This window comes from Herpailurus yagouaroundi, unplaced genomic scaffold (genome assembly GCF_014898765.1).
Source record: "Herpailurus yagouaroundi ecotype Mexico unplaced genomic scaffold, PumYag 186, whole genome shotgun sequence".
Classification (NCBI taxonomy): domain Eukaryota; kingdom Metazoa; phylum Chordata; class Mammalia; order Carnivora; family Felidae; genus Herpailurus; species Herpailurus yagouaroundi.
In genome coordinates this window covers 3,957,565-3,971,334 of record NW_024412417.1, presented here as the reverse complement: position 1 = coordinate 3,971,334, position 13,770 = coordinate 3,957,565, and the positions used below count along the sequence as shown (strand labels likewise).

Below are 13,770 nucleotides of genomic sequence, written 5' to 3'. Positions count from 1 at the left end.
AAGACAGAACGGGACAGGACAGGACAGGACAGGATAGGATAGGATAGGATAGGATAGGATAGGATAGGATAGAAAAGAGTAGGTCTAAGTAAGTATGGATATGGTAAAGGTAGCATTACAAACTACAGTAGCAAAGGTGAGCGTTTTAATAAACGCCACTGGCCCAACTGGGCAGCCACTTGGAAAAAGAATGCAATTAGATCCTTATCTCCCACCGCACACAAGAATAAATTCCACACCGACCAGGATAGTAAATGCAAAAGAAAATCAAATAGAAAATAATTTAGGGGTGCCTGGGTGGCTCAGTTGGTTAAGTGTCTGACTTAGGCTCAGGTCATGAGTTCTAGCCCCACGACAGGCTCTGTGTTGACAGCTCAGAGCCTGGAGCGAGCCTGCCTGGGATTCTGTGTCTCCCTCTCTAACCCTCTCCCACTTGCTTGCTCTCTCTCTCTCTCAAAAATAAATAAACATTAAAAAATATTTTAAAGAACTTAATAAATTAAAATTTTAAGAATATGGTGAATTCTTCTATAAACTTAGTGTAAAGGGAAAGCTTTCTTTTTTTTAACAAAGTTTATTTATTTTGAGAGAGAGAGAGAGAGAGAGTGCAAATGGGGAGGGACAAAAAGAGAAGGAAAGAGAGAATCCCAAGCAGGCTCCACACTGCCAGTCTAGAGTTCAAACCCACAAATCTGTGAGATCATGATCTGAGCCAAAACTAAGAGTCAGATGCTTCACCAACGGAGCCACTCAGGCACCCCATGGGAAAGCTTTCTAATATTGACAAAGTCCAGAGACAATTAAAAATATGATTGATAAATCTGACTACATAAATTTTTTTTAATTGTCTGGTAAAATCTTGCAAATTAGATTAAAACACTTGCAGCATATATCACAGTAAAGGGCTAATATCCATATATATAAAGAACTCTTAAAATTTGAGGGAAAAGGGAACAAAACTCTAATACAAAAATTAGAAAAATATATGAACACATAATCCACAAAACTGTTGCAGAATAGTCATATATGCGAAGATGTTACAATTTGACATCACTCATAATTTAAGAAATGCAAATTACACTTGAATAACATTTCTCACTTATCTGATTGATTAAAATTTTTAAATCTAGGGGCGTCTGGGTGGCTTAGTTAGTTAAGTGTGGAATTCTTGATGTTCAGATCTTAATCTCATGCTTCGTGAGATCAAGACCCCAGTGGGCTCCATGCTGACAGTGCAGGCCGGCTTGGGATTTTCTCTCCCCTTTTCTCTCTGTCTCTCCCCCACTCGTGTGTGTGTGTGTGTGTGTGTGTGTGTGTGTGTGTGTGTAGTGTGCACACTCTCTCTTTTTCTCAAAGTAAATAAATAAAATAAACATTAAAAAAATTTTAAGTCTGACAATACATTCTGTTGGTGAGGCAGAGGGTGCTCTCGTGTATTTCTGTCGGACTGCAAATGGCTACAACCCTTTTGGCAGGGAATTTGAAAATATCTAACAAAACTACACTGACCTTTCGAGACAGGAATCCCATGCTAGGAATTCACCTTAGACACTACCAACATTATGAAAATACATATGCACATTCACAGTACCATTGCTTACAACTGCAAAATACTGGAGTCAATTTATATGCCCAAATAGAGGGGGATGTGTTGAATAAACAGTGGCATAGCCATACAATTGAGCACTATGCAGCAATAAAAAGTATGAGGGGCATTTCTAGGAGCTGACATGGAATGATTTCCAGGATATGCTACTGTTAAGTGAAAAAAGTCAAATACAAAAGATTATCTTTCATGTAAGAAAGAAGAGTAAATAAGAAAATATTCATTTTGTAAAAGGATAAACCAGAAATGACTGAGATGGGTCACCCATAGGAGACGGGTTAAAATAGAGCGGAAATCAGAGGGAGACTGGGGATGAGTTGGGGAGAATGACAGTTCTCTGAATGTACCGTTTTTCATAGTCTCTTCGTGTTATAGTAACTAAAGTCACCAAATGTCAGACTCAATTCTCTTAAAATCACAAAATTATTACCTGGCATGATGCCTGCTATTTCTTGGTTTTCAGATTCTGAACTAATAGTTCATTTTCTAATGCACTAACTTTTCTGAGAATCTACCATGTGCAGAGTGCTATGCTAAGTGCTATGAAGACTGGAAAACAGATGTAGATACTGTAATTAATCTTAAAAACACTGTGTTCCAAATAACATCTAATATACAAAGCAAACCAAAATATTATGGGTGTACAGAAAGTTGGAGGAAAGGCAAAAAAGAGCAATTCTCAAAATAAAATCTGAAATTTTATGGTATGAAAACCGTTTGCTATAAACATACATCTTAATCCTAACTCCCTTATTGTTTCATGCCATAGTTTCTCCTAAAAATAACATCAGACATGTTAAAATTAAAGAGAAAGACATACTAGCATCATTAAAACAATATTGAGGAATGTAAGTCGAGTAAAGAAATGGAGAAACAGTTGAAAGGGAGACGAAGTTAAATAAATAAAAGCAACAACTTAGGGGGGAACGTTATTGGTGAACTACCAGAAAAAAAAGGAAAAGCACTAAGTCACAGAGACCTTACTATCTAATTAAAAAACAAAAACCAAAACACAAAAAACAAAAAAGCAGACCAGTTCATCAATTGAATGGGTTGCCAGACATTGAAGAACCTGTTTCCATGACCTCTTGTAACACAAAATGCAATAAATGTCTACATAGTGTAAGCTCTGGTGGTAGGGTCATCGCTTACTTACAGCTGAGAGCATTTCCAACTGATACACAATCTGTGAACCACATCGGATGTGACGGTTTCAAGCACCTTAACGATATAATTTTATTCACCTAACTAGTTCCATCAGCTGGAATTAAAAATAAGTAAGACAAGGTAAACAAACACCATTTGTGTTTGTAGAAGCTGGACACCTTGGTACTGCCCTCCTATTCAGTAGATTTCAAATCCGAAGGAGGAAAGGAAAAATGACCGAAAAGCTGGATCCAGCAGACCCAAACAGATCCTACGGTTCTGGTTGACAATGGACAGATGAGTTTGGAGGTCAAATAAAGTCCAGCCATCTGTTCAAAAATTGGCTAAAACGTGGGTCACATATCCAGGATCAGAGCTAAAGACAAAGGAAAGCAGATGTTTGATGAAGTTATAAGACAAAACATGCAACTCTCTGGACCAGATTTTACATGTAATAAAAGTCCATGAAAACCAAATTATTTTTATTATCTTTAATAATATCCTGTTTTACTCTTGTGATTCTAGGGAGTTTCTTTCCGAGAAATGAAACATTAATTTTTTATGTTGTTTGAATCCTGGCTTTTACTTTTATATTTTATTATCATTTGAATTCTTAATCCAAATATGCTAGATAATAACAAAATACCTGGTGATTGTTTTTTAAACTATGGAAAATGGTTAAAATGAGACTAACCAGAAGGCTACTGGGTTTTATTGTTAATTATTTACTCTCTTGGATTTTTAAAAATGGCAATAATATACTACCTGTTCTGTGCTTAATAGAATAAGAGGAAGTCCAAACCTAGTAAAAACCATAAACTCAAAGAAAGCCATGGATGGAAAATAATGGGACCAGAAGGAGTAGTGGTATTATCTTTGCTGTGCTAATACAGAGATTTTTATTTTATTTTAAATGAACAGAAATCAAGGAAGACCTATACCAAATCTATGGCAACATATCAATTTCTGAATCATCAGTTCACATGGCTCATTATTTCTGAGGTGGACACAGATGACATGTCCATTAGAAGGCCTCACAGTGGCCCATCAAGGCAGAAGAGGCCAGTGAGCCTGCCTGTGCAAGTGTCAGAATACATGGACATCATCCATGTTTAAAAAAATATAATGAAGGTCACAGGATGCTCAACCAGTTTGTATTTCATGAAAGCACCGCTATGGCCATAAAAGATACCTACTGGCCTTCCAGTCTGGTAGTTTCCTAGGCAAAACTGCTGCTCAGATGATCTATTCACTAAAGACCTAGGAAGAGTGGAGTTAGTATTGGTCTTACATCTTCAATTCTCCCACGCTTTTTACAGAGCTAGAAGGCAACATAACTCTAACAATGTGTTTCCTTCCCTCGAGATCACATCTTTTCTTCTAAACCTCCAATTCCAGGCAATCATCAACTACCCTTTTTTCCCTTCTTGACCTTTATACCATCTTTGACCCTGTAAATAATGTTACAGTGTAATGTAACAGTGAGCCTCTGCCCACCCAGAAAACAGCCACCTGGGAAGTTTATGTACATGTAACTCAAGAGAAAGCAGAGGAATAAGCCAAAACGGCTGTCAGACGTCCATGTCTAGTAGTCAGTCCCCGCCCCCACATTTATTTTATATTCACTTCTGAAGTATCTAATTCTGACAACTGATTGGAGACAGCAAATTACATAGTCTGATATTTTGAAGGAATAGACAGGCTAGAGCAGGCCTGGCAACCAAATAGATGCCTGAGGTTGAAAGGGGCAATGGCTGGTGAGTCATTGCCAGTGTGAGTCGAAAGACTTCACACCAGCCAGTGTGTGGCACCAATGAAACACCACTTGTTACCGCTATAGGCGGTAACATCATAAAATCTGAAAATCGGGAAGGACCCTGGAAATCTAGTCATGTCTCTTCCCACTGCAGGAACTTCTACCTTATTTTGCAGTGATGATCCAGTCACTGTATGAACACAAGGATTGCCTCACTGCCTTATAAGGAAGCCTATTCCACTTTGTAAAACATTCTTCAGAAATCTTGTTTTTGAAAAGTCAACAATTACTTCCTTGTAACTTTGATTTCTTGAGTCTGATTCATTTATTCAACTAGCACTTACAGAGTAACTACCCTTATAGTAGACAGTACTCCCATAAAGATAAGACACATCTGGGCTGCATCCATCTCGAGAGACAAAGACATGAACACGAATAAAAATAAACCACCAACTGCCTGTCCTTCCACTGTCTCCCTTTCTTCATTGCCAAGTCGCAGCACCACTTACCTGAATCACACCTCCCAAGAAGGAAACGGCTGCAGCAACACCAATCCTTTGCATCTCAAAGTCAGATAAACCCACTATGCTTGTGTTACTCTGCGTGGTGAGGTTCTGGCTGCTCAGAGGGACAAGCCGTTCCACTGCATTGGCTGATATTAAGGATGTCAAGGCGAAGGTGCCTAAAAGGGAGTGATGGTGGGGGTGGGGGAATCTTCTGTTAGTAACAGACTCGATAACAATGGTTGGATTCCACCATTAAAGCTGAATCCATCTGCTGGGTGTAAAACCAGATAGATTGATCGGAAACACTCTTCTCAGCACCCCGACTCATCCACCCTTCTCTCCACAGAACAAACAAACTTCCCTACATAAACACATTTTCCTTCAACACACAGCCACACCAATCTCCTTGCTCTTCCCTCCCAGGCCTTACAATTTCCCACCTCTCTGAGCATGGAGAATGTCCTCAGGGCAGGGATTAAGATCATGGCCTGGACTTGAATGTCAGTCCTCTATTTATCAATAATGTGACTTAAAGCACATTACTCTGAGTCTGCATTACCTCATCCATAAAGCCTATCCATAATATCTACAGTTCAGGGCTTGGGGGAAGTATAAGTGAGATGATAAATATGAAAACCTCAGTAGGCTCAGTAGCTAACTACAAGCTCATTCACTTCAATTTTAAAACAGTACACCTCATTTCACACTTCTGACTTCTAAAACTGTAAGAAAATAAACTTATCTCGTGTCAAGCCACTGAGCTCATGGTAATTTGTTACATCAGAAATAGGAAACCGACACAATCAATAACACAAACTGACCACTGAAGAAATAGACACATACTTAGAGGCTGAGATCTTAAGGGTACAAAATACATAGAAATGCCTCTATGGATATTTATAGTTAAAAGCAGATTTATTATTTTTAATTTAATATTTAAGACTAAGGTATAATTTTTGCAATAATAATAACTTATTAAATCTTTTCTAGAAAGTACTAAGTTAGACACTCTACATCAACTATCTCATCCAACTCTCACGACAGTCATATGATTTTTTTTTATTTCACTATCCAGAAAGCAGAAAACAGGCCTTTAAAATGCTGTCCAAGGTCATGCAGATAGCAAACAACAAATGAGACATACACCCAGGACCATCTAACTTTAAAACCCAGGTTTTTAACCAGCTGGCTCTATTATGACTATTTGTGATATTTCACCTTTTATTTAGTAATGCAGAGATAGGCAAGGTAATAGATATACTAATTAAAGGGCATTATAGAATCTAACTGAGAAGAAACCTAAAAGATCCTTCAGTCCAAATATTGATTACATAAAAAAATATTTTTCAAAATTTGAGTAACTAAATTCTATACAGTATTTTCTTTCCCTCAAAGTGTATAATTTCTCTTAATTCATTGTAAATTCAAAATATACGGCCTTCTCTTATGACCTTTTTACAACCTAAAAATGAAAAGAATCTTTAACATAAGCTTGATTACATAATAATATAGTAATATGGTATGGGTCGAGTATCTGAGGCACAAAGAGATAAATGTCTTGTCCTAATATTTGCTGAGGTCGTCAGAAGTAAAGTTAGAATTGCTTTGAAATGTAATCAGTAACTAATGAGCACTTCTGGGTCGCTTTCATTAGTAACATGAGAAGCATAAACATAGACAGAAATTATTACCTGTGGCAACATGACGTCCCATTCCAAATATGGCGTAAATGATGGCAGGAAACAGAGACCCATATAAACCGAACACGGGGTGCACAGATGAGAGAATAGCAAAGGCCAACCCTGTCAAGCAGACCCAGGTAGTTAGGATCACCTTATAACCCCAAGATACAGTCCACTACAAAGTAGAAGGGATATCGGTTTATTTAATGACAAAAGGGACTATGATTTAATGACTCTACTTGCTCAACGAGAGACTACATTACGATCCTCAATTACAGACCACTCCCTTATTTATATTTAAATTTCAATTCCAAAAGCTCTTATTTTTGGACCACTACTTTTCCCCTTGATTACAGAGACGTCTATAAGGAAACGTTGGTTCAGAGAGTCTTCCTGGTAAAAGTGATAACATCACAAGCAAAATATCTCCACACACATTTCGAGGACCATTTCTATACTTTTGGTATTATTTTATTGGCACAATAGCATCTGCAGCATAGGTAAGACTGGTAGTATTACCAATGACAGATGAAAAGGTCAGCAAGGCTGCGACAAGAAGGACACGCACTCAAGGGGGCCTGGCTGGTGGCTTCCTGGCCGGCCTCACCTTGTGTATCACAGGGGCAGGGCAGTGTGTGAGTCCGTGCTTTTCCCATCCTGGACTCCAGCCCATTTCAGATATAGTTTCTTAGAGTGAAAAACAACTTTTTACTTAAATAGTAAGGAGTAACTCATAGCTGTTCATTTTTATTCCTCATAGACACTACTGCCTACGTAGTGTGTATGTTACATACACATAGAAAACTTTCTCAGACATGTCTAAATGACCACAAGTGGTTTAAGCGTGACCGAAATATATGTGAGTGTGAGCTCATTAAATTGATCTTGCTTGTGGCTGGTCCTTGGCATTAAATGGCTAGTTAAGCTAGGTTCTGACATTTCCATTCAAGTCTACACAACTTGCTGATAGGCATTTGATTAAGCATAATGCACTCTATAAATAAGGTACAAAGAGACTTGAGGAAGGGAGTGGTGTTAGAATACAGATTACCCAAATATGAGGTTAATTCATTATTCACATTGTGGAGCCCAACAATATGGTTCCAAGATCATACTTTTTACTGTTTAACTTTTACTCTTTTAAAATTAGGCTTAATTTCTTTTTAAATATGTAAATTCTAGTTACACATCAAATATTTTTTCAAACCCTACAAGACATCTTACCTTCAATTAAAATACATAAAAGGCTACCAATGACCAGTCCCTGATTTATTTTTAAAAACTCATCTGGATTGCTGTTTACATACAATGTCTTCTTAAATGTCTGATGAAAATAAATAAAAAGTGATTATAGAAGGGTCAGTGGCAGAGGCTGTTCTAGAATTTCAGGCATACAGGATGAGAGGCAGCACGCTGGTTATTGGGAAGGATGGTGTTAAGTCTTCCCCCGCCACCAACAAGCCCCTCCTGGCATTTATAGCTTATGCAACTTTGTAAAAAGCGTACATTGCATCAGCCAGGCAGAAAGCTAGAAAATAACTTTTTTCATTCATTTTCAGAATGAGTTACCTGAAAAAAAATTACCAATCAAGAGACAGAATGCTGAGTGTTTCCAGGTAAGAAATAACATAACCCACATTTCAGAAGATCCCCCAGATCTACTAAATCAATGATGGGGGCAAAGGGAAATTGCATGCAGCATCTTTAACAAAACATCTTGGATGAAATCATATGCATGCTAAATTTTGATAAATGTGGTAAGTCTCAGCAAGATAGGAGTTGGTCTATTTGACCACATTTTTATCCTACCTGCGGCAGCAAATGTAGAGACCAAGCTAGAAGCAGTGGGATCCTGCCTCTTGCCTCGTGAATAGCTACCTCTTTATCTGTTTGTTTTATTGCTATAATATCTTTCTGTCTTTCTTGCCCTCCCTCCCTCCCTCTCTTTTCCTCTCCCTCTCTCTCCTTCTGTCTGTCTCTATCTCCATCCCCCAAATCTATATATAGCAAAATCAGTTCAAAAACAGAATTTCTCTGGATCTTATATTCTTACCAAATTAAAATGGCACCATCGTGTAAAACATGTTTAACTCAAATCTTTAAGAGATCTCTAAACCCATATGTGCAAAACAATCACTTCAGTAGATTCTACAAAAACAAGCTCAAAGACCAGAGATCCTGTAGACACTTCCTTCATTTCATCGGATACTGACACTGAGCTTTCCCTTTAAGCAACAGTGTCTTTCACCCTCAGCCAGAATCTGCTTCTCTGCTAAGACGGCAGTGAACAATAGCCCGAATAAAAGAGGAATGGACGAATGTAGATAAACAGTGCTTTAAAACTTCAAATACTCCTTCCACAAATAAGAACCATAAAACCCAAGCCATCCTCCCACACATACCTCCAAAAGCACAGGGGGCTGGATAAAATTTTCTTATTCTGATTCATTTATTGTTCTGGATCACAACATAAGCCACATACATATTTTCATACACAACACACTAACCCAGCTAAACTATGTTAAATACTCCAAAAAAGGTGAAAGTATTAACTGGCTTGAGTCACTTACAAATTAGCCACATTATCTACACTCTTCTCCATGTTTCTAAAACAGGGTATTCGATAAATTAAGAACAGAATTACAGCCCTCTAACTCTCCAATTTCGGGAGGAAAAACTTCAAATGCTAATAAATATTTGTATTACCCAACCTGGTTGAGATTGGAGGAGAAGCAAGACAACAAAAAGAAGGATCAAGAAATAAAAACAAAGTAAGTATTAGGCCACAGGGTGCCCAAAAGGGGATATAGAGGAAACAGAGAGCAGAGGGGAAAGGGAGAGAGAGAGGGAGAGGGATAGAAAGAGAGAGAGACAGAGACAGAGAGACAGAGAGACATTGGAGGAGGGAGCTGAAACCTTAAGGTCTTTAGAGGGCCGATTATTTTTAAAGATCAAAAATCATATATTGGTCACTTTCTGAAGGCTTTGAAAGGTGCAGTTTTTAAGAAAACATGTTTTGTAGGTGTAGTGATGGCTACTACAGTACAGGAATAGGATAGACTCCATATTCCCACGTCAATATCATCAGTAGTTTCAGGACTTGCAAACACTACCAAAATTTCAAGGGCCCCTGAGCACAAAGTCAAACATTGCCGACCAGTCCCTTGCCCCTCCAACCCAGGCAGGCTGCAGGGCCGTGCGAATGGCTTCCCTAAACACAGTGCCTGACCCCCCTGGGGAGGGGGGGGGTCGACGGGGGGCGGGGCCGGGGAGACGAAGAACCAAAGCAGATAGGTAACTCAGTCTCTACCTCTGCTCCTAAGACAACTTCTTTGCTGAGATGCCTAGAAAGCCACTCGGTCACTACCGGTGAGAAAGAGAACTGTTCATCACAGAACTGTTTTATACTTTAAGATACAGATTTTGTTTTCTGTTTCAGCCTAGTCTTATCTGCATTTACGTGATAGCAATTATTCAGAAAATCAAAGAAACCTGACACTGCAAAAGATCGTGTCTAGTAAGTAAATAACGTGTTGGAAGTTGGGGATTGGGTATTGGGGTTACACGTGGAGAGCCACTGCTGGAGACTATATTTTGTTGGCTCAGTGACCTCACCTGTTTATTCTAAGGTCAGGCAGCTAGGACTCAGAATCACTGGTTTTACTCCCCTTAGAACTGGGGTTTTTAAAACTTTTTTTAGAAAAGTTTTTTTTTAATTTTTTTTTAATATTTATTTATTTTTGAGAGAGAGACAGAGTGTGAGCAGGGGAGAAGACAGAGAGGGAGACACAGAATCCGAAGCAGGCTGTCAGCACAGAGCCCGACGCAGGGCTCCAGCTCACCAACTATGAGATCATGACCTGAGCCGAAGTCGGTCGCTCAACCGACTGAGCCACTCTGGTGCCCCTGAATTGAGTTTTTATATGAAGTAATACAATTTAATTGTCTCATTAATCTCTCCAATTTCCAGTATATCAGAAAGAAAATATTTACAAAAATATCAAGGGTGAACCCAGGCTGATGGGCTTATGCAAAGACTCCAGAGGCTCCTTCCAGGCTTCATCTAACTGAGGCCTCTGCAGGATCACTCAGCACTAAATGCAAATGAGATAAAGGTGCCCCCTGCTGGATGATCAACCCACCTTATCTGTGACCTGTGTCTGAGGAACTGCTCCCCAGAAAAGCATAGAAAGATTTCCTTATCTTCTGCAAAAATGGAAGCTTTTAGTTTGTTCAGTCTCGAAAATATTCATGTCTCAAAATCATGTTAAAGCACTGTATTCAATTTGTTTCAAGTTGCCAAGGAGAAATCAAACATTACTTTTCAGTTCTCCATGCTGGGCCCAGAGACGAATTACTGCATTTAGGTATGGTTGAAGGAGGAACTCTAGAATTTGAGATATTTTAAAAGCAAAGCTGAGCTTCTTATCCTAATAAGTCACATCACTTAATAAATTATAACATTACCCAAGTAACACCCCCTCAGTAAAGATACTTCATAGGAGCAAAAGCCAATAACAAAAGCTTAATTATTTCTTATAAATGCCTAGGGGGTGGGAGTGGAAGATGTCATGAATATGGAGCATCAGAAGTATTTTTGTGTTCATTTCAGAACTTATTCTGAGCCCAGAATGGCTAAAGATAGAAGCACTTAAAGTTCTCATTCCAAGGAGTAAGGACTAAGTATCAATAGTTCCGTGAGAGTCAGAGAAAGTGTTCAGAATTTAGAGAAAGTACTCACAATAAGGCTCAAAGAAAGGAAATGAAAGATTCAATCCTGTGCCGCATTCCTTAATCACTGACTTAAGGTTCTTATGAGGAGGCTTTTTAATGAAAATGAAAGGGCAGCTTATAGAATAAAGGAAATGGAAAGTAAGATGAACCTGAAGTACTTTTACAGGTTAACAGTTAAAAAGGAGAAATCGCTGCCTAATGATATAAGGTGGCTTGCAGTTCTGTTCTCCCTGTCTTCCTCCTCCCTTCCTTCTCCCAAACTTCTCCTTTCCTCTTTCTCTATTTTTAAAATGATCTCCTATTTTCTAAGGTGGTAGAAATATCTGGAATCAAAACATTGGAGCAGTGGGAAGATAAGAATATTGAGTCACTACAAATGGCCTATTAGCTACACGTTGTATTTCCTCTTCAAATGATGAATCATTTGCCCCAGGAGTAAAAGCAGAATTGGTACATTTACAAATCTAATAATGAAAACTAATTTAAAATATGTGGACACACACACACACACACACACACACACACACACGCAAAGTCAGGACTCCCACACAGTGTGGGAGTGGGTTACTGGCTGGCTGAACAAAGGGAATTTCGTATGTCACACACACCACCAACATTTAGGCCCTCAAGAGAAGCAAAGCCTAGACATGCCCTCACTCCATCCATGGATTCTAGCAGGGAAAACCTCTGGGTCCTTCAAAATCTAAGTTGATTACTTTCTGTGACTCCTACATACTGCTGAGAATATGTGCTTCTCAATTTTAGATAGGGCACATAACCTTCATTCATAGAGCAAACGAATGGACACGGGCCCCAAGCTGACCAAAGCCACCAACCACCACAGCTTCAAGCCAGTTGAATTCCCCAGTCAGATTTATAAATCTAATAATGTCCCCAGTCAGATTTCACTGATAAGGAGGGGCCTATGGAACACTGCAAAGCCTCCATATTTTTGTTCCTCCTCTACTCCCATAGGATGAAATTCCTGTCTACAACATGGGGATAATGTTACCACCTGCACTCTGGTTGAATAGGTCATTGGCTTCCGTGGTACAACATTTGCTGTTTTTTAGCCACCCATCTCCATTTTCCCTTCTGTTGGTAGCAGGACACCAATTTCCTTCGGGAAGTCCCTCCTTCCACCCAAAGATCGTGGGCTGAGAAAAGGGGAGTTGCCTCCTACCCCAGGCTCTAGGTGGGGACACATGGCTCAGCCCAGCCAACTGGAGATTTGCATTCCTTCCCCAAAGCATCTAGTGTAGAGAAGGACATGGGATACCTTCATGCTTAATGAAAATCCATTTCACTTTTATTAGAATTGTTAATGAATACAAAATTACCTAAGAAAATATACCTAATTCTTTGTATTAAAATAACTTAGGTAGTAACTAAACAAGGAAATGACCTGAATAGTCATCAATATAGAGACGATTAGATGAATTTTAGTATAACAGTACTATGGCATATTACACAGCTCTTAAAAAGAATGAATTAGATCCATATCCACTAATCTGGAGACATGTTGATTATATACTGTTAGATAGGACAAACAAGTTGTAGGCTTATATTTTTTATGTAATATTTTATGCAAAAATCCCAGGAGATTCCACATCTTTTTACACATTTTTGAAACTTTTTTCACCCTGTATGTTGTTCATAAACCTATCCAACTTATACATTTTTTTTTTTTACTATTTTTAATGTTTTATTTATTTTTGAGAGACAGAGAGACAGAGTGCAAGCAGGGAAGGGACAGAGAGAGACACAGAATCTGAAGCAGGCTCCAGGCTCTGAGCTCAAATATAGCATCATCAATACTGGGACAACCATTTGTGCCTTCTGGTGGCCAGCAAAATATTGAACTTAAATCAAGTTGAAGAAACAGACGAATTCAGAAAACGGAGTATTTTCAAGACAATTTGCCTGGATTCTTAAAAAATGTGTCATTTTTTTTGAAAAGGCTGGTGTTTTCTGCTTTAAGACTGAAGGGAAATTACCAAATGCCGCGCATTGGGAACCCTGAGCGGTTTGAAGTGTAAAATGCTCCAACTAGGACAATTGGGGAAATGTAAATATGAACTGTATGTTAAGTGATATTGAATTAAAGATTCATCGCACTTAAAGATGTGATAATGGTTTTGTAGATATGTAGAAAAACGTCTATTTTTAGGTCTGGGGATTCCCATATTTGTGTAACCTACTTTCAAATGGTTCAGAAATTTTTTTAAAAACCCTGTAAAAATGTTAACAATTAAGAATCCAGGTTGGGGGGGGGGCGCCTGGGTGGCGCAGCCGGTTAAGCGTCCGACTTCAGCCAGGTCACGATCTCGCGGTCCGTGA

General features: G+C 38.8%; 1 protein-coding gene across 2 annotated transcripts in view; it reads right to left on the bottom strand.

Moving 5' to 3' along the window:
- SLC26A7 (solute carrier family 26 member 7) overlaps positions 1-13,770 on the bottom strand; it is a 120,334-nt gene that overhangs the window by 85,716 nt on the left and 20,848 nt on the right. For both annotated transcript variants that reach the window (XM_040493955.1, XM_040493956.1), the window contains 2 exons: positions 6,706-6,816; positions 5,018-5,190 (listed from right to left, as the gene is read on the bottom strand). In XM_040493955.1, the coding sequence (XP_040349889.1) occupies positions 5,018-5,190; positions 6,706-6,816 (284 nt within the window). The remainder of the gene's footprint in view (positions 1-5,017; positions 5,191-6,705; positions 6,817-13,770) is intronic.